The 20,074-nt window shown below is 39.9% G+C and overlaps 1 protein-coding gene across 3 annotated transcripts in view; it reads right to left on the minus strand.

The window, feature by feature from the left end:
• Positions 1-3,216: 3,216 nt before the first annotated feature.
• Positions 3,217-20,074, minus strand: part of aspg (asparaginase homolog (S. cerevisiae)) — a 70,164-nt gene continuing 53,306 nt past the window's right edge. Inside the window, exons 15-17 of one of the 3 annotated variants that reach the window (XM_052020043.1) lie at positions 13,082-13,181; positions 12,786-12,851; positions 3,217-6,901 (exon numbers count right to left, since the gene is read on the minus strand). In XM_052020043.1, the coding sequence (XP_051876003.1) occupies positions 6,893-6,901; positions 12,786-12,851; positions 13,082-13,181 (175 nt within the window). In that variant the 3' untranslated portion in view covers positions 3,217-6,892. Of the gene's footprint in view, positions 6,905-12,785; positions 12,852-13,081; positions 13,182-20,074 lie in introns of all 3 variants that reach the window. The other 2 variants (XM_052020052.1, XM_052020062.1) reach the window with 2 other exon arrangements.

Genomic DNA, 20,074 nt, shown 5'->3' on the forward strand with positions numbered 1-20,074 from the left:
CTGTATTTCCAGTAAATTGCATCTGTTAAGTCAACACCCTAGAATTCCTTACCCAAGAGCATAATGGGAGACCACAGAAGTTCAAGCATGCTGCTCGCCTACACCTTCTCCAAGGTGGTCGAATAGCTGAACTTGCAACTTGCCGGCAACAATCACATCCCATGAGTGAATAAAAAGTTTACATCTCAAAAGGAGAAAATAATCATACATTTTAAGCACATTCAGACTAAGTATCAGGTCAACACATTCTATAAACCTTAATATGGAGGACATAAATGTTATAACTTGCTTTATCCACATCAATGCCCATAAATATTTTACATCCTTATGAAATGATATCTTTGTCCTTCCTGTCCTGGCCTCCTCTGAACACGTCACTCCAACTCTGCCCTTTAAGAGCAAAATGGAGTTTCCTCATCTTCCCTCTTCCTGATCATAACTATTCCTCCTGTCAAAAATGTTAAAAAGAACATCACATCAGATTAATAGGCAAACTGATTTCTTACTAATTCAGCAACTACTTATTCCAAACTCATGGGAACTGCTCATATGTTGTTAAAATAGAAATATCTACAAATACTCAGTTCAGGCAGCATTTGTGGAAAGAGAAGCAGAGTTACTGTTTGAGTTCCATAATCTATCATCAACAGAATGCTTCTATAACTGTTTATTCCAAACTTCAGAGGAAAACAGAAATCATTGCAACATCAAAATACCAGGCACACCTATGCTCACCCGCACTTGGGCGTATAATGCATAGATATTTGTAAGAGCTCGTCCTGTCTAAGAATAAACAGTACCTGTTGCCAGTCAAGTTGAACTGACATTTTAGAAGAGTAACAATAAATTTAGTTTTGTCCTGCAGGCCTCAGCTACATTTGAACTTCAGTTCAGCTTTCTTTAAATTTCATTCAGCTATCTGAATTGAGTATTATAGCCCCAATTTCTGCATGTTCTGCTGACAATGCTGAACTTTGTTGAGGATGTACACAAATTGGCTGAGAAATCATTTGAACTAAACCCAATAGGAGAGCCTTGGGCTGGGTACTCTGCTATCAAACCTCATTACTGGAGCCCCAGAACATAGTAGTTCCACTAAAAGCATTTTAAGATATTGTCTATAGGAGATCCCTGTTTCTGGATTCCCTCCAGCTGCCTGTGAACTCCACACATTCCACAGTACATCGTACAAGGAAAAATCATTGTTATTAGTGATGAGAGGTCAGAATTGCACATCCATCAACAATTCTTGCAATGTGTTGAGCATAGTTTCAGAAAGCACTATGACAACTTGCACCAGTGGATTATGTAGAAAACCATAGACTCACGATGGATCTCTGGTCAAATGCTTCCTGCTTCTATCTCGGCTCAGTCCAGTTTGGTACTTTCAGCCAAGTAAGTTGATTTTGTTTCACAGACTCTGCCAGTGATTTGGTGCTGATTTAGGGATGTATTGCAGTACCAGTCATCTCAATTTTTTTTAGTGAAATGGTAAACTGAAATGTCTCTTTAAGTAGACATGCAAGACTCCATGCCTGCTGCATCTGAGCTTTCTTTGACTTATGTACAAAGATTGCCAGGTCCTTTTAGACATTAAGATTTCCCAATCTCTCATGATTTAATAAACACCTAGCATTTGTTTTTCTATGAAGTGAATAATTTCACATTTTCCCACATTGTACTCCATCTGCCACATTGTTGCCCACTTACTCAGTTTGTTTATATTATCTAGAAGCCAATCTGTCTTCTCTTCATTATGGGTTATGTTATTCTAACAGTCTATGCATCTTAACTTATTATTACTCAATTTGAATCCTATCAATACAAATCAACTTCACAAAACAGAATAATATCTCAGGATTGCATGAATTTAGGAAAAAAGTTTTTTTTAAAAAAAAAGCAAAGACTAGATTAACAGGAATAGACACATTGCATGAAGTTTTCAATAACTTACCGGGCTACTTTTAACTTGGTTCATCCAGTGATACGGTATAAATGCTGTTAAACACAATGCTTAACTTACCGTCCAGTTCTTGCCTCAACATTTTGCCTAAAGCCTGGAGAAGGTAATGTGTGATTAAAGCAGACAAACTTAAGTTCTGTGATCCACCCAAGTGAAATTATGGACAGATATAGAGAGTGAGTGTGATATGCTGAATGGTATTGAATGGCACACAGATGTATAATGGCGCATTTAGGAATCACTGCTGCCCACTCCAACAGTGGCCCAGTGTGTTTCTGGGTTACATTTCTGTGGCTCCAGGAACACACAGATGCTACCAAGTTGTTCCACACCCGAGTTTCATGTCCACACTGGAGGGTGGTTCAGTGACCAAGCCACTCAATGCTGCCCAGCACATAACTGGAAAGCTGAAGCTTATTTGGAGCAGGCAGCTCATTGCTTAATGAAAATGATATTCACATCACAAAATCCCAGCGAGAATTGGCAAGTTGCTTGTGTTCTCCATCAGCTGTCAATATCAACTCCTCAGTGTGAAGTATCACAGAAAAAAAGGATCAAACCACATAATCAATCAATATAATTTAATGCAGGCAACAAATGCCTGACATTTTAAATGATTGGTGTACTAGTCAAATGGAATATTGAATGTGGTTTTTTTTAAACACACAGTCTTAGCTTAACTATGCCATTTGTGGTCCAGTTGTAGGTAGCACTCTCACTCAAGTAGAATGTTGAGGGTTCAAGACCCATTCTTGATACTTGAGCACAATAATCTAAGATGACCTGTAATGCAAAAGTGAAGGAATGCTGTAGTATTAGGAGTGCTGTCTCTTAGATGAAGCCAAGGCCACCTATACTCTCTCAGGTAGACTTGAACTTAAAAAAATCCAATTGGAAGAGCAGAACATGTGAGTTTCACATGTTAAGTATTTTAAAGTTTAATCATTGTTATAATTTAGTAAAGTTCTTTGGTGAAAACTGGTTATGGAACTGGCTCTAAAATACCTGATACTGGACATTATATTTATGTAAATTGTTTCCTACAGCTACACTTCAATGCAAGAAACTTAGAGCCCTGTGTTCTGTTAATTCAAGAACTTATTGTACAATATCAGGACTCACCTCATCTAATTCAAATTTACTTATCCCTTGAATAATATTAAGTCTTGAAAGGAATCTAAGCTCTTAAAAAAAATCATATGCAGTAATATGGATTGTACAACAAATCCAGAGGCATAAACAAGTGATGTTTTAAACAGCATTTTATTTAACACTTTTACTTAACACACTTAACAGGAAAAATCAAATTGACAAAATGACATACAAATACAAGGAGAATGTCTAACCTTGTAGATAAAATCTGGAACAGGTCAATGATAATGTCAAGGCAAAAAAAACATTTATATTTCTAGCCAAGGGACATTTCAAAACCTTTGGGGTTTTCATAACAACTGTGCTTGCCCTTTATTATTAACTGAAAACTGGACTAACCGGGAATAGCAAAATGAATGAGAAGCTACACAGACAGTCCTAGACATCACAAGCCAATGATATGAAAATCAGTGATAAAATAAAATCCATTGAGAAAGAATCACTCACATCAGAGCTGTAAAGTAGTGGACAGTAGGAAGATAAATCTCAGGACATAATTCCATGCAGATTATCCAAAATGGAAAAACTATGTGCAGTACATTCCAGCTCTCCTGAGGTATGTGAATGTTTTAAAAAAAAAAATCAGACAAAAAGGGTTTTACTTAAACTCTGAAAAATATATTATTTGGAGGAATAACTTCTAATGGAAACAGAGGAGGCATATTTCTTATTAAATTAGCAATCATCTCTTGAATCTATAAATAGATTGAAATGTAATGAACTACTAACGGAAGCCTATGATAGGGATGCACCACTTGCACCATATTTCAAACCAACCCTATGGAGGACAAATAGATCTTAGACCATGACCGCTAAATAGTTGTGGGGGCATCTGCTGTAGCACATTGCCATTGAAGTCAATGTAGCTGAATGGCAGGGGGGCAAGGTATAACTAGTGCCTGATAACCCCACACCTATTATTGTCACAAATATTATGCATTAGCAACCAGAAGATTTCTCCCACAATATTGTGTGTAAGGAAGTTTTCATTTGTAGGCCAAAGAACAAGATTTCAGGCAGTCTCCCCAATAAGAACCACTGGGCAAGCTGCATTGGCACCTTGGAGCTGTAGTTCTCTCAGCACTTGCCCAAACTTTTGGTTTCCTCCTCCTATTCTTTACCCACAGTCTCAATGTCTGTTATCTATAATATCTCCCAAGTTGTTTCATCACGAGGAGGGGAGATGAATCAGAAGGACCTATTCCCTTCAGCAGAGACTCAAGAACCAAGTGGAATACATTTAAAGTATAGTGAAGGCTTTGTTATCCGGCATTTTACAATCCAGTACACTCTAGTAACAGGCATTTCAGAGGAATCGGCAAGTGATGGTGGGGTATTAATTATCTAACATATTTGAAGTGGCATCTGTCAAGTCTGACACTTGCTAACTATCAAGAGCAAAGTACAATCTGCTGGAGGAACTCAGCACATCAGGCAACATCTGTGGAGGCAATGGGATGGTCGATGTTTTGGGTTGAGACTGACACTTGGACTGATATTGTACATAGAACACTGCAGCAGAGTACAGGCCCTTCTGCCCAAAATGTTGTGCCAACATTTTATCCTGCTCTAATATCTATTTAATCCTTCCCTCCCAAATGTTAACCCTTCTCTCCCATTCATGTGGCTAAGAGTCTCTTAAATGTCCCTAATGTATCTGCCCCCACAACCTCTGCCGGCAGTGCATTCCATGCACCCACCACTCTGTAGTTAAAAACTTACCTGACATCCCCCTTATACCTTCCCCCAATCACCTTAAAATTATGGCCCTTCGTGTTAGCCATTGTCACCCTGGGAAAAAGTCTCTGACTGTCCACTCAATCTATGCCTCTTATCATCTTGTACACCTCTACCAAGTCATCTCTCATCCTCCTTCTCTCCAAAGAGAAAAGCCCAAGCTCACTCAACCTATCCTCATAAGACATGCTCTCCAATCCACACAGCACCCTGGTAAATCTCCTCCGCACCCTCTCTAAATCTTCCACATCCTTCCTATAATGAGGTGACCAGAACTGAACAGTGTAGAGGGGAGACAGCCAGTATAAAGAGGTGAGAGGGAAGGATGAGGCAGGGAGAGGCAGATGATAGGTGGAACTAGGGGAGGAGAGGGATGATGGACCGATGGAGTCAGGTGGGGAGAGGAGGGTGGGGGTAGAGACAGGAGATGGAAGGTGATAAGTGGAGACACAAGAGACTGCAGATGCCGGAATTTAAACACGAGGAATGTAATAAATGGAAGCAGATAAAAGGAGGAATGATGTGCAGATGGAGGAGAGAATACTGGAGCCTGTAGGCTGTGGGTGATAGGCACATGGAACCAGGTTGTGAGGGGGGAACAAAACTGGATAATGAGGGGCTTGGGGGGGGGGGGGGTGATGAGAGAACTTGGGTAGATTAGGAGACAGTAAGGAACTCAGAGGGTGCAAGTTACCTGAATTTGGAAAATTCAATGTTCATAACACTGGGCTGTGAACTACCCAGGCAGAAGGTGTTGTTCTTAAACAAGAGATTTTACTATAGTTGGTGGAAGCATTGAGGCAGATAGGCAAAAGCTTTGCCCCCTCAAATGCTGGTGGGGTTCTGGAACTTTGTGCCAGAAATGGTGGTGGTGGCAGAAAACCTTATCACATGTTAAAACTACTTGGGTGTGTCCCCAAAGAGCCATGGCCTGCACGGCCATGGTCCAATTGCTGGAAGGTGGAATTAGGCTGGGTGCTCTTTTTTGACCAGCACTATCAGAATAAAAAGTGAATATCACCACTGGCCACCAAAATTCAGCAAACCCTGAGACCAACACCAAAATGTTTGTGTCATAAACTTTCTTTGATTCTATAAATATCCTTTATAAATCTTGTTGTTGATATTTCAACAGGTTATACTTGTTGGAATCCTATGATTCTTGAAAACTAGTAACTATATACAAGGTCATGATGTTATGCAGCTATTTTCAAATTTCAAGTCGTTCTTCTAAAATCTTTCCATACATTTCAAAGACAAGATTTTCTCCATTACCTGTAAAAATGTTTAATTTAGCTCACCTGCCCTTTATATCAGTGTGCATTTATGGTAGCAGGATGCATTGATCACAACTACTTTCAGGATTACCTCCAAATTTCTACAGTTGTCACTTGCTGCCAGGGAATTAACTTTTGGTTGACTGAACCTGCAGAGGCACGTACAATGTTTTGCGCTATTTAGTCTAACCTTTTAGAAATGGTCCTCACATGTACAAGAGAATGAAGTGACAGACTTACAAATGCAGATCAATGGACCGAATGTAAATTGCAAAAGGTGCATTCCTCAGTAGTATTGATTGCTTCCAAGTAATGAGTAATAGCAGCAGCAGCAAGGCAACATTCTTTGGATATGCTAATTGGTATAATTGGCAGGAGTGCGATGAATTTTTAGCTCACCATGAGATGGTTGTTTCTTTTGCATCTCAACAATCAGCTAAGCACAAACCTGGCAAAACACCTCTGAATGAAAGAGTTGAACCAACATAAATCAATTCACTAAGCACATAGTTTAAGCAATGGCAAAGAAAATATCCATAGCATCATAGGATCAAAAACCATACAAAGTTATTTTTCAGTGTTCCATGGGAGGTGGAGGAATGACATTATTTTAAAAAAATGCTCCCACCAATGGATCTTACAATGGATTATCAAAAAAAAATCAGTCTTCTTTTACAATTGTGCAGTATTCACCACATCCAATTGTCGGCCGACTCCAAGGTGCTGCGAAGGCCAGTCCCTACAAACTTCGGTAGTGCCCAGGTCATCCATCCTACTGGTTCAAATTATTTTGTTTTGTTAACTTCATAATTCATGCAAGGTATGATAATTGTTGCATTAAAAGTATTGTGTGACATCGAGTTTTTTTAAAAAACAAAAGATCTTTAGTAACAAAGTTCACTCAACATTTTCAATTACATCTTATATATTCACACATATGTGAATATATAAGATGTATGGACGGAGGGGACTTCTGTTAACAATCCAGAGTACAAATCTATATCATAATTTGACTTGGTGGCAAATGCTAATGAAGTCATTAATACAGCTGAAAAAAAACAAATTTGGCAAATGTCACTATTTTTGAGGTTATGAAAGTTCAATAAAACTGGAGCAAAATGATAAGCATCTGTAAATCTTCAGTTGCAATAATGAATGCATAAATTCTGCTTCTTACAAACTAAATTAGTTGGTAAAAAGGGGATGTATACTTTAAGATCACACCAAACCACTCAGGGGCTCTTATAGAAAGATAAAGTGCATCTAGATAGCAATGTAGAATCAGTAACCTAGTAACTCTAGTTCTTTGGTATAGATGGCTATATGATCTCTGCACGGCATGCCAATAACCATTACAGTGATGGGCCCACTGCCGCAAACTCCAGCAGTGCCCTTAAATGGTGTCTGCACTTTTTCCTTTTCATTCTCCATAAGATTTGAGGGGAAATGTACCACCTGGAGCTAAAACATATTTATTTTTCTGGGGGAGGGGAAGAAGGGATGGGAAGAGGGAGCCATGGACTAAGCCGTCCATCTAGACTGGAGGTTTGAGGGGTGGTCACTGAATAGGATCAAAGCCATGGTGGAGTGGGGGAGAGTGGGTTGACATTGGGAACCCAGGGAAATCAGAGGATCAAGACGACCAAATGGGGCGAGGAAGGAAGGGAAAAGATGGGAATGGGGGGAGGGGGGAGGATGGATGGATTGGGTGGGGTGGGGGGAAACTATTAGTGGAAAATTTGGTCCTGCACCATCATTGGCCTGAGTGTGAACAACGCTCATCACTCCTAGGACAATGTGGAGTGATCTTGCTGACAATGCTCCCAATTTAATGCAGTCAGTTGATGCAAGATTTGTCTGACTCACTCAGGCCTGCTTTCCTTGAATATGGAAAATGTCCCAGAAATGGTTGTTATTGAGATCATCTCCACCCAAACTTCATTTTTTAATTGTGTAATATTGAAATAAATTGCACTGCGTAATCTAATTTCTAAACCATTCTCTCCCTTACTTGTTGGTATTCAAGAATAGCACTATAAAATCGTGTAGAAAAATATTTCAATTCACTGAGCACAGTAACCACGAAATTCTGTAGAACTCAAAACTCTGCTGCAACAAATGGCACAACTATCTTGTACGCTGATTTCCATCCAAGATGCAATGGCATTAAGGCAACCAAGTGAAGGGTTAAATTTATGATTTTCAAAGTGAGAATGCCTAAATCTTTTGAATGCGTGAACAGTTTGAGATCAAATAGCTGGAGTATGGACTAATCTTTCTGAAAGTCTTTAGTGACAATGTCTAGTTGGCCATACAGGGATTTGAGCCCATTTACAAGATTACGGAGCATTAGATAATTTCAGTTGCTGGACCCTTCCAGGAGTCATGACGAGAATCTGACAGAACTCAAGTTAAATTCAGAAAGATTTAATTTTAGTCTAAATCCATTCTATGAAGTTATATTATGTAATACCCAGTAAGCTCACATATGGGCTCAAATCCCAGAGGAAGAAGTCTTCACAGTATCAAGCATGAGGGGGTTAAGGGCTTGGTTTTGACAAATATTACTGAAGTCTCCTGAACCCATGCAAGTGGGGTGCCATCCTCCTACCACCCAAAAACTTCACCCATTGGATCCCTTCCCCAGCTGATTCCATCTGCCCTTCATCTTTCTCTTAATGGTTCCCATTATCACCTTCAGCAAAGAACCAACTACTGGAGGAACTCAGCAGGTCAGACAGCATCAGTGGAAGGAAATGGGCACCCAACATTTTGGATCAAGACTCTTCATCTGGACAAGATACTGGTCCAGATGCAGGGTCTCGACCCGAAACAGCAAGTATCTATTTCCCTCCACAGATACTGCCTGACCTCTCATTTCTCCAGTAGTTTGTTTTTTGCTCTAGATTCCAGCATCTGCAGTCTCTTGTGTCTCCATTATCACCTTCTTTAGTTACCAGATTCCAAAACTTGTAGACTTTGTGTCCCCGCTCATCACCCTGCATCTCCTCCCTCCCATCAGCCCTCCTCAATCCACCTATAATTTACCAGCCCATCCTGCCCCTGCCCTCTTTAATATCAGCTATCTTCCCTTTCCGCTCAATCCCGATGCAAGGTCTCAACCAGAAATGTAGACAATTCCTTTACCCACCCACATAGATGCTGCTCAACCCACGGATTTCCTCCAGTAATTTGGTTGTTGCTCCTTATTCTATCTAGAGTCTCTTGTGTCTCCAAATGAAGTGCTAGTCTGTCAACTTCACAAATTCTGTTAGGTGTAGGACAAGATCCTGATGTAGCCACCAAGACGTGTCCACAGGTTTTCTAGATCAAAGAAGCTGCTTTTAAGTGGTAGGTGGTGGGAGGCCACATTGTTCATCTACCATGCTCTATTTCTCCATTTTATGGACATGTTCCAGCACAGATAGGCTATTCAGCCCTAGATCCCAAGTTCTATCCCAATTTTTTGCTTGCTTCTCCAATTTCTAATGTTCCCTTCTCAGATAATTTAGTTTCCAATTCAACAGAGAATGTCAAATTACAACCATCCTCTTTGTAAATAGATTATTACTAATCTCTGTTTCCACTGTGTGATAATTTTATTTTTATGGCTGTTGAAACACTTACTATTTTGCTCATCACAATTTTAAATTTCTATTAGGTTACTCCATTATCTTTTTGGTTCAGTGGTGGGAAAAGTTCTAATTGGCCATACTTCAGATCTATTCTCCTTGCTCCAGATGCTATCTTATTGAATCTGTACTAACGCCTTTCCACTTCTTTTATATCAGAATAGTGATGATAGTTGTGCACAAGATATACGTTCAACCATACTTCATTATGTTTCTTTTAAACTTCTAAATACAGTTATTTCAATCTGACTCCTTAATAATCTAATTTACATGCATTATAATCTTGAATGGTTTAAATATCTTTGGAGCTAGGGGCAGTAAGCAGATGAGTCCATAAAACGATAGAGAAAAAGATTCAAGCCAGTTGCCATAGTCTGTTATTGCTTTGCCCATCTGTTTCAAGATTTCTCTTCTCATTTCACGCTAAACGTTTCAAGTAATTACTAACTAGATAAAGATTCAATTAAACAATTACTTTACTACTCTCAATAGAAAGAGGAAAACAGAATGTTTGCAAAAACGTTAAGGCTACTTAAGGGCTTTTTGAACTTTTCCATCAATAAAACAAGTTGCTTTACCTAAAATTAGGGAAGTTTCTGACTAATGAACAGCAGATAACTATGGATATTTGAGTGTCTGGATATTAAATGCTTCTGTGGTCTTGCAAATACTGTGGATACCAGGCAAGGATTTATCTTTCCGAGGTACCATTAACTGAGATTATGTCATGATAATTACTGCTGAGCAAAGTTTGTGTTCAGATCTAAGAATTTTCTTGAAGTCCCTCTCAACCCTTTATATTTGCTTATGATATAAAGCACAATTACATACTGCTCTTCTACAGCTAACTTTTAAAGCAGTTCCTCACCAGAAGCAAAGAACACTTAAAGAGATAAATTATGACTCAGGATGTGGTGATTTGTTGTTTGGCAAGTTCCAGATTTACAAAGCAAGCCCCACCACCAGAACCCTGCACATCCCATACCATCCACCCTATATTCATGAAGAATGTGATAGCTTATTAGGAACCTTTAAGCAATTCTGCAATTGGGTTGGGCCATGCTTAGATTTGAAAAGCATCATGCTCATCAGGTTTGTCCTGGCCTGCAGCTCATACCACAGATCATGTAATCATATCAATACAGAAAAACATGCTCTTCCTGTCTTTGGATTGGCTGTTCCCGAATGGCGTGAAAGTCGGAGCTTCTTAACCAAACAGAAACCAAAAAAAAGTCAGGTATCTTCCTGATTTATCAGATTACACTCAAGAATCAAGTTAATGGATACATTTTCAAACCAAAACAACACAAACACCTCTTAACTGAGTAAAGTGTTCAGTTTGAAGTTATATTGATGGAAGTTGTATCCCAACTCTGAGCATTTCTCATGGAACTCATTTTCACAAAAATCATTCACAGTAAAAGTGGCTGGCTGCTCATTCTTAAACAAGATTAATGTTCTGTGCAGATTTTGTGTACTCACACCAAGTACTTGCTACTTCTACTAACAGATTATTTGGAGGTTTAAGATAAAGCTACTCAATACTCATCTAGACTAATTATGGTATGAATTTAAGTTTCTTTTGGACCAATAAAATTGCTTCATCTCAAGATTTGGAAGAGCCATGGAGAAAAGAGTTGTCATTCCTTTCAAGAATGAAACAAAGTTGAAGATGAGAGCTGTATTAAAACCCACTCCAAATTTTAAATTTAACATTTCGCATAGCTACTGCGATGAATTCTGCAAATTTCCTTTCAAATCCAGGTGTTTATAAATTATTCCATATGTTATCGTGGATGGTAGGATGTGGAGGCGTTGGAAAGGGTGCAGAGGAGATTTACCAGGATGCTGCCTGGATTAGAGAGTATGGATTATGAGGAGAGACTAAAGGAGCTAGGGCTTTACTCATTGGAGAGAAGGAGGATGAGGGGAGACATGATAGAGGTATACAAGGTATTAAGAGGAATAGATAGAGTGGACAGCCAGCGCCTCTTTCCCAGGGCACCAACGCTCAAAACAAGAGGACATGGCTTTAAGGTAATGGGTGAGAAGTTCAAGGGAGATGTCAGAGGGAGGTTTTTTTAATCCAGAGAGTGGTTGGTGCATGGAATGTGCTGCCTGGGGTGGTGGTGGAGGCTGATACGTTGGTCAAGTTCAAGAGATTGTTAGATAAGCATATGGAGGAATTTAAGATAGAGGGATATGTGGAAGGGGTTAGATAGTCTTAGGCGTGGTTTAAAGGGCAGCACAACATGGTGGGCTGAAGTGCCTGTATTGTGCTGTATTGTTCTATGGTTATGGACCAAGAAATTTTGAGGCCTGCCAATAAAAGTATACTTCAATTTAATATTCACGTTAGTGAGGTGAATTATAATTAGCGATGAAGAAAGAGACAGAAACGATCCAGTAAAGATTTTTTTTAGACTGCATTAGGAAGCAAAATATAATGAAGGATCCACAGTGAACAAGAGGAAAAGTGTAAACTTTTAACAGGAAAGAACAGAGCAATGAAGATAAACAAAAGGCAAGGGACAGCATTTTCTACTTGGTCCAACTAGTCAACATATCTTCTTTGAGAATTATTTTCATACTTACCCACAACCTCCATGCATGTTGTTTTTTCTGAAAAGTATAATTTTCCATTCTGAAGTTTTTAGCCATCTTAAAAACCTCTTAACTGTCTCTTAGTAACAAACTGTTAGAAGCCAAATGCAGTTGACCTAGTATGGCTTAATACTAATCCAGCTGACTTCTTCTAAAGATGAATTCAGGCTGCAGGTCCTCATTCCAGGGGGGACAAGATGAACGAGTCTACAACTTGCAGATACTTACTATGTGGTGCATAATTTAGTGCACTTCCCTGGGACATTCTGCATAGACCGCTCAAGGTAAAAGAAAGTTAACAAATTTATTGATTTAAGGGATGAATTAAGAATAACAAAAACAAAAAGATTTAGAATTTCATTATAATTTAGAATTGTTTTGATTATGGTTGAACAACCATCAATTTTACACAACTCTTACCAGGCTGTTTCGCTCGAGTCCTAACTGAAGGAATGCAACCACCTCTTCATTCCCAGCAGCCAGAGCCTAGAGGCAAAGGCAGAAACATTCATGCAGCTCAGCTTCACCCAGCTGAAAAATGTGATTCATATCATGAAAGTGCCAACGGCTATTTTTGAATAGCAGCTCATGAGTAGTTCAGCTAAGAATGTTGAAGCATCATGTGCCTCACATTTGGGAGGAATGTCAGCTCTAAGATTTTTAATGCGGCTTTTCCCTAGTCCCTCTCTCAATACATTTCAACATTTTTTGCTTACAATTTGCAGAGGATTTTGTCCATCGTAGCTGGATTGATCCAAGTCCAGTCCTGCAAGCTTCCAAGCCTCCAATCCTTCCACATCACCGTTTGCAGCCAGGCTATTCACAACAAATAAAGTTTTACATTTTTCTCATGTAGACAGAAAAACAGAAGCAATATGTCTCTTTCCATGAGAGGCTGGGTTCATTATGCTCTTTTCAAACATTCTACAAATTTTCAACCCATTGCATTGGCAGTTATGCAGGACGAAACCACTTGTGTCAACAAGGTAAAGATTGATGACAAAAAGGGACAAAATTGAACCAGGAAGAAAACTGATTTGAAATGGTGGGTAGAGGATTAAGCAATACTGAAAAAGGTAAAATGTTGTTTCCCTGTCTTAAAAATAAGGTCAGGATTACCAATTATCAATTCAATTTCACAGCACTGTTCCTAGTTAAAGATTGATCATTATATAACGAAAAAGATAAAACTTCCCATTTGAGATCCATGTTTTTTTTAAAAAAAAGGATCCTAAACAAGACACTAAAATCTTAGAGCACAATGCATACATGGTGAAACAGTGTTAGATAATCAGTGAACATCAAATCCCATGCCAAATTCTAAGAAGCATTTTCCCACAAAAGGCACCACGCAAATTGAAATGCCGAAACAGGCTCTTCTCACGAGTGTTACAGGGAGAAGACCGAGCAAATATTTGCCTCAGCACATATCTCCACTCACAAGATGTGCTATCACTCTTCCAAATACGTAAACAGGACTTAAAGATGGCCACTTCCAAAATCAAGAAAATACACATGTTGTAACAGAGTGATGCAGGAATTAAAATGTCATGAGATAGAATTCTCTCTCAAAATAATTGCTTAACAGGCATGGACTACAGTTATAATGGAAAAGTTAAACCAGTAAAAATGCATGCAATATTCCAGATTCTGATGTAAATAATGACGATAAACACAATCTTTAACACAAATTTGCTTTGAATAAATGTAAACTAGTCATGGCAGAAATTATATGCAACTAACAAAGAATCTGTACCTATTGTATTCCGAAACGACAAAAGTTATTGATATTAAAAAAAACATGAATTAGCTACCTTTCAATGTTGCCTACATGGTGATCTTCTTGTACAAGCCTAGACAATTACTGAGTATTTGCAAACTGGCTGGCCTCAGAACTAACCGGATTCAGTCCTTCCCCAATATTCACATGTATTCATTCTCCAAAGAGGGGAACTGGAGAACAATCAGGAGTGTGAACTCTGCATGACTTTTCTCATCTTGGCTCAGATCAACTCTGGTCAGAACAGTTCAGGAATCCAGCTTGGAGCTTTTTTGGCAATAGGTACTGGTCTCTAACAAACGAGGTGGTTCATTTATTCACCAAGTACTGGGAGAGTTTAATACAGAATATTCAAAAATCAATTAAGCAGAAAAAAACTGAGACAATTGTACTTTTAATCACTTCACAATCAGTACTGGTTTGTAAAAAAAATGTTACAAAATATGCTGCTGTTCTTTAATGCAATCAACCGAAAATACAAAAGAAGGTAAAAATAAAGTGCATATTAGTTTTGTAAACAAAGTCACATGTCTGGTATTGTACAGCTGAGATATTTATTGGATATTTTGTGGGATTGCAATGTAAAAATTAATGTGTCCCATATCAGAAGCGAGTTGCAAAACTACGGCAGGGCTAGTTGTCAACACCTAACATGCCACATCTATAGTGCAAGAATGAACCCATTAATGCGTGGGATAGATTTGGACAAATCCACAAATGATAAGAAGTTGAAATAATTTACTTAATTTGCTATAATTGGAAGAAACAGCAACATCTAGTGTGCAATGGGCACTCTAGAGACATAGTATCAAGTCCATTTATTTTAGAACTACAGTCATATACAGTTTGCCAACATGGGTGTTGGGTGAGAGAAAGCAGAAGTGCTCAAGAAAAATCAGAGGGAGATCTATAACTTCAACTCAGTAACCTATAACTACAGCAGCACAGCTCAAAGCCATCAGATACAGATTCAACAATCTGTGGCTTGTAACATCATACCTCAAAGATACCACCATTATCCAGAATGAATCTCCAGAGCTGTCAACAATTTGCTTTGAAAGTTTGCTTGTCTTCATCCCATGCAAGTTTGTGTTTATGGACAGAATACAAGACATAATTTTAAATTGGGATACCAAGTCCCCAGAATACTTTGTCAAATTTAAATGCCACATTTTAGAAAGACAGTTATAAATGAGCAACAATTATCGTGCAGATACAATGCAACACTAACCATCTAAAATCACCTTCACATAGTCTCCCTATTGACACCAAACTGATGAATTCTATGAAGTCAGCAGCTTTATCCCGGATGCTCAATGTCACTGTGGTGTTAGATGATAAAGTGCATGGACACCATTCATTTATGAGCACAGGAAGGAACAAATACAGGAACACTGTAGAAAAAGTTTGTGCACGATTTTCAATACACGTGTACAATGAAAACCGCTATGATGTGGTGAGGTGGCACTCAAATTGGAATTCTTATCTGCCTAAATTATCTTATTTTATAATTTCAACAGAGTGGGAATGGGGAAGAAGGCAAGGCAGGAGGGAGTCATTGGCAATACACTAAAACAAAAGTAGATGTTTGAGATAGCTTTAAAATTTATGGATCAAGGAGATCAATATTCTGTGATTCTGCCAGATTGTCCAGGAAACAAATATAAATCCCTTGCAATCCAAATACAAAAAAAGAGGACCGGCCTAATAAGATTAGGAAGAAATCTGTCAATGAATAACATTGCACAATCATGTGACCTAAAAGGAATGATAGCATGTGAAAATGCTGGTCACACGATAAAGATCTTGCATCAAATAGCACAGTTCACGCATCTGTTTATTTCCCTCCATAGATGCTGCCTGACCTGCTGAGTTCCTCCAGCACTTTGTGTTTTGTTTCAGGACATTCTGAAGTGCTTTACAGCCAATAAAGCAATTTTCTTCCCCCAAAGGCGGTCACTGTTGTAGAGTTTCAAATAGCTAGGAATTGAGCTACTTTGTTAAAATTTCTGATAAGTGTGGGAATTGCAATAGACACACAAGAGACTGCAGATGCTGGAATCTGGAGCAACAAAATCTGCTGGAGGAGCTCATCAGGTCGAACAGCATCTGTGGGGGTGGGGGGGGGGGGATGGGGAAGGAATAGTCAAAATTTCAGGTTGAAAACCCTGCATCAGGACTGGTTAATGTGTCCAGTCCAATTGCAATACATGATTTAACGTGCCCATTTAACACCACATGGGCACCAAATCTGCACTCTGTCTCCAGAGTAAATCGATTTCATTGCACAGACAGCAGTAACCATGTTGTTCATTGGGTAATCATCTCAATGTAATGAATGGCTGTCACCAGTTAAAGCTACCTGTGCTGCTTGAAGCCTGCCCACTCCCCTTAAAGGGGAGATGTACTTTGCCTGCAGCAATGCTGACAATGTTCCAGAGTTCAGTCTGACCTATGGACACTGAAGAATGGCACTGCATAGGAAAACATCTTTCTCCATGGTTTTCTGAAGCTTCACTAGATGACTTCTTGTGGAGGTGGAGAGTACCAGAGATGTTCTCCATCTTCGGGAAGCCAGAAGACCCCTCGAGACAGATGGCAATGGGAGGAGGTAGCTCTGGCAAATTGATGCCTGAAATAAAGTCAGCAGGTCCACATGAAGTATCCTCACATGCACAGCCAAAGTCAGTAAGTGCATCTTCCAATGACATGTCCCACCAAATGCACATTGATCATCATTCACCCATCAACCAGCTCTTGCAGTCAGGGTTCACGTCCAACATTCATACACTTCACGTACTCTTCCGTACACCACAAACCCGTGTCTTGTGCTCATTGCCTGCAATCCTCCAAAGCCAAATGCTCGTCCCACCTACTCACCAACTAACCTACCAGTAGCTGAAAATTCTCTTAAATTGTGCAGGTGATGGTGATTCCTTGCTACTGCTGAATCCATTAGCTGGACCCTTAACTGGCATCAAGTCAGCATGACACATTGACCAACATCACAACGGTACAAAAATGTGTGGTGGGGTTCTTCTTCTCTGACAATCCCTTGGGATTGAGGACCATTTACTTCCACTCCAGTTCTGTGGATTCAGAGGTAACTGATGAGGTCAGTGTGGGGCCTACAAGAATGCCACAAGAGAGGCAAGAAATGCTTTGAAGGGCAGGTGGGTAGCTTGTGAAGTGGTGAACTCCTTACGCTGGACTGTATGCTCCCAATGAATGGACTTAGCATTCTCAATGCATTTTTAAATGCTCCTTCTCCGCATTTGGGTGCTCGTGGCCCAGGGATTCCCAAGGGTCAGTGGAGATTTACACTTTCCTGATTTGCACTTTTGAGAACATCCTTGAAATTTCCTCTCTGCCCACTATGCTGTGACAGAACTTGGAACAGAGTGTCTAATTTAGAAGTCTGGTGTCAGATGTAAATGATGTGGCCTGCCCAGGAGAGCCAACTGAATGTAATTAGAGCCTCAATGCTGGGGGATGATGACCTTGTAGAGGGCAGTGATATTAGTTTGTTTACCTGCCTGTAGACCTGGAAGTCTTTGCAGAAACAGCATTTGTGGTATCTCTTCAATGCTTTTAAGATACCCACTGTAAGTCTCAAAAGCATACAAGAGAGCTGGGATCACTGTGCTCAGTATATCGTGAGCTGTGTCGTGTTTGAGTTTGAAGATCAAGGCTACTTTTTTGTCCCCCAGGTGTCTGAAGGCTTTACTGGCACATTGAAAGCAACAGTCAATTTCATGAAGACAGAAGAGACTGCAAATGCTGGAACCTGGAGCCAAAAAAAAAAACAGCTGCTGGAGGAACTCAGTGGGTCAGGCAATATCTGTGGAGGCAAAGGGATAGCCAATGTTAAGACTGAGTGTGTAAGGGGGAGATAACCAGTATAAAATGGTGAGGATCAGGGGTGAGATAGGAGCTGGCGAGTGGTAGATGGATCCAGGTGAAGAAGGGTTGATGGGCAAATGGAGCCAACAGGGGGAGAAGGTGGAAATAGCTACAGAGGACAGGAGGGGATAAGTATACATGAGGTGCTGTTCCTTTAGTTTATGCCTGGCCTCATCCTGGCAGTGGAGGAGGCCAAGGACAGACAGGGAATGGGGAGGAGAAAATCAAACTGGCTTGCAACTGGTAAATCAAGATGGCCATTGTAAACAGAGCGCAGGTGCTTGGCAAAGCGGTTGCCTAGTCTGCACTCTTTATACTGGCCATCACCCCTTTACGCTCTCAGTGCTGATGCAGGGTCTCGACTCGAAACCTTGACTATCCCTTTGCCTCCACAGATGCTGCCTGACCCACTGAGTTCCTCCAGTAGCTTGTTTTTCATGATCAATACTTGCCCATGTAAAATGCTAGCTCCCTAGATTTGGGAAATGGTCCATCTTTCCCACAATTTCATCATGGACCTTTGTCAGTAGGATGGTAAAAGGCCTTTACTTTGCAGAAGTACAAGGCCTGTTCTCCTATCTGCTTCAGTGAACAAGTTGACGATGACTTGAAGACAGCCTCCAAATGTGCGCACACATCCGAGTACAGAAACTGGAGGACCTTAGTTCTGGATGCAGCAGACTCTGTTCTCCAGACAGCTCTGTGGCATTGATGTTGCAGACACAACACCCTAACCAATATGGTCAGCAAGACATTCACAACAACCGTGCAAGTCTGCCGATCCCCATACCAAAACCAATTCACCACCTGCAGTCCCTTAACAGGGCAGAAGTTTTGTGGTGCCTGTACCTCTATGATTTTGATCTATTGTTTTAAAAGGAAAATCAATTTTGTTTCTCATTTTACTTAGAGTTTTCTTGATTTATTTATTCCAAGGGTGTTGCCTTTGAGAAGGTTCCGATTACCCTATCATCGAGCAATTTTATTTCAGCTTCTGGAATGCTGAAGTCAAAATGATCTGACTCGTTTCTTTTTAAAAATCTAACAAGGACTGAGTTAGAATCAAGGAAGAAATAATTTGATTCTGTCAGCAGCTTTTAGGGAGAAAAGTAGGTGATTTGTTCTTCATAATCTATGGTGATCATTGGATCAATTTTGGTATTGTTATTTTGTCTCATTTATACTTTTCCCCGAGGAAGTAATGTCCTACTGAAAGTCAACAATGCTGACCTTTTTTTTAGGTCAGCCAACCTTCGAATTATAAAATTAATTTTAGCAAATAGATGCAGAATTGCAGACAAGAGATTATTTTGTGCATCTCAAAGGGAACACACAGTTTGTTAAACAGCTCAGAGCTCCCCTTTAAAAGTTTCTTTAATTCACAATCAAATGCAAATAAATGTTTCTAAAGTGTGCACCTGGAGCCTCATTCTACCTTGCTACACAATAGCCCCAGCCAATACCAAGATGTGAAGAAAGCAGGTTGAACAAGAATTACAGAGGATGGTGTTCTGCTTTAGGAGGGGTTTTATCGCTATACACGCAAAGTATCAAGTCAGAGATATTCCTTTGAGATGTTAATTAGGGAGGGACAGTACCTTTGTAAATGGTAAAAATTAAGATTATGAATTCATAGATTTCAGCTCAGGAATGACAAGTCATCACAGAACTTTACTGAATTGTGTCAAGATTTCTCACTCCTTGTGTCAATAGGCCAGGTAGCTCAAGGACTCCATCCTACCCACTATTCCATGCAAAATGTCCCACTGGGAATTTTGCAGTGGAACTCTGGTGGATGTGGGCAGGAGAGACATCGTGAACATCCTCAGCCACGTGATCTGTATTCATAAAGTCTCCACTTTCCTCCAGCACCCTCACCATAGTTTTCCACCACCAAAGCACCCTCACCATAGTTTTCCACCACCAAAGCCCAGCATAAAATGGCCAATCCGATTTTTGGAATATGGAAATGAAATAAACAAACATTGCGCCATTCCAACCACAGCCACTACTCAGCATTGCAACG

Source organism: Pristis pectinata, chromosome 1 (assembly GCF_009764475.1).
Source record: "Pristis pectinata isolate sPriPec2 chromosome 1, sPriPec2.1.pri, whole genome shotgun sequence".
NCBI classification, from domain to species: Eukaryota; Metazoa; Chordata; class Chondrichthyes; order Rhinopristiformes; family Pristidae; genus Pristis; species Pristis pectinata.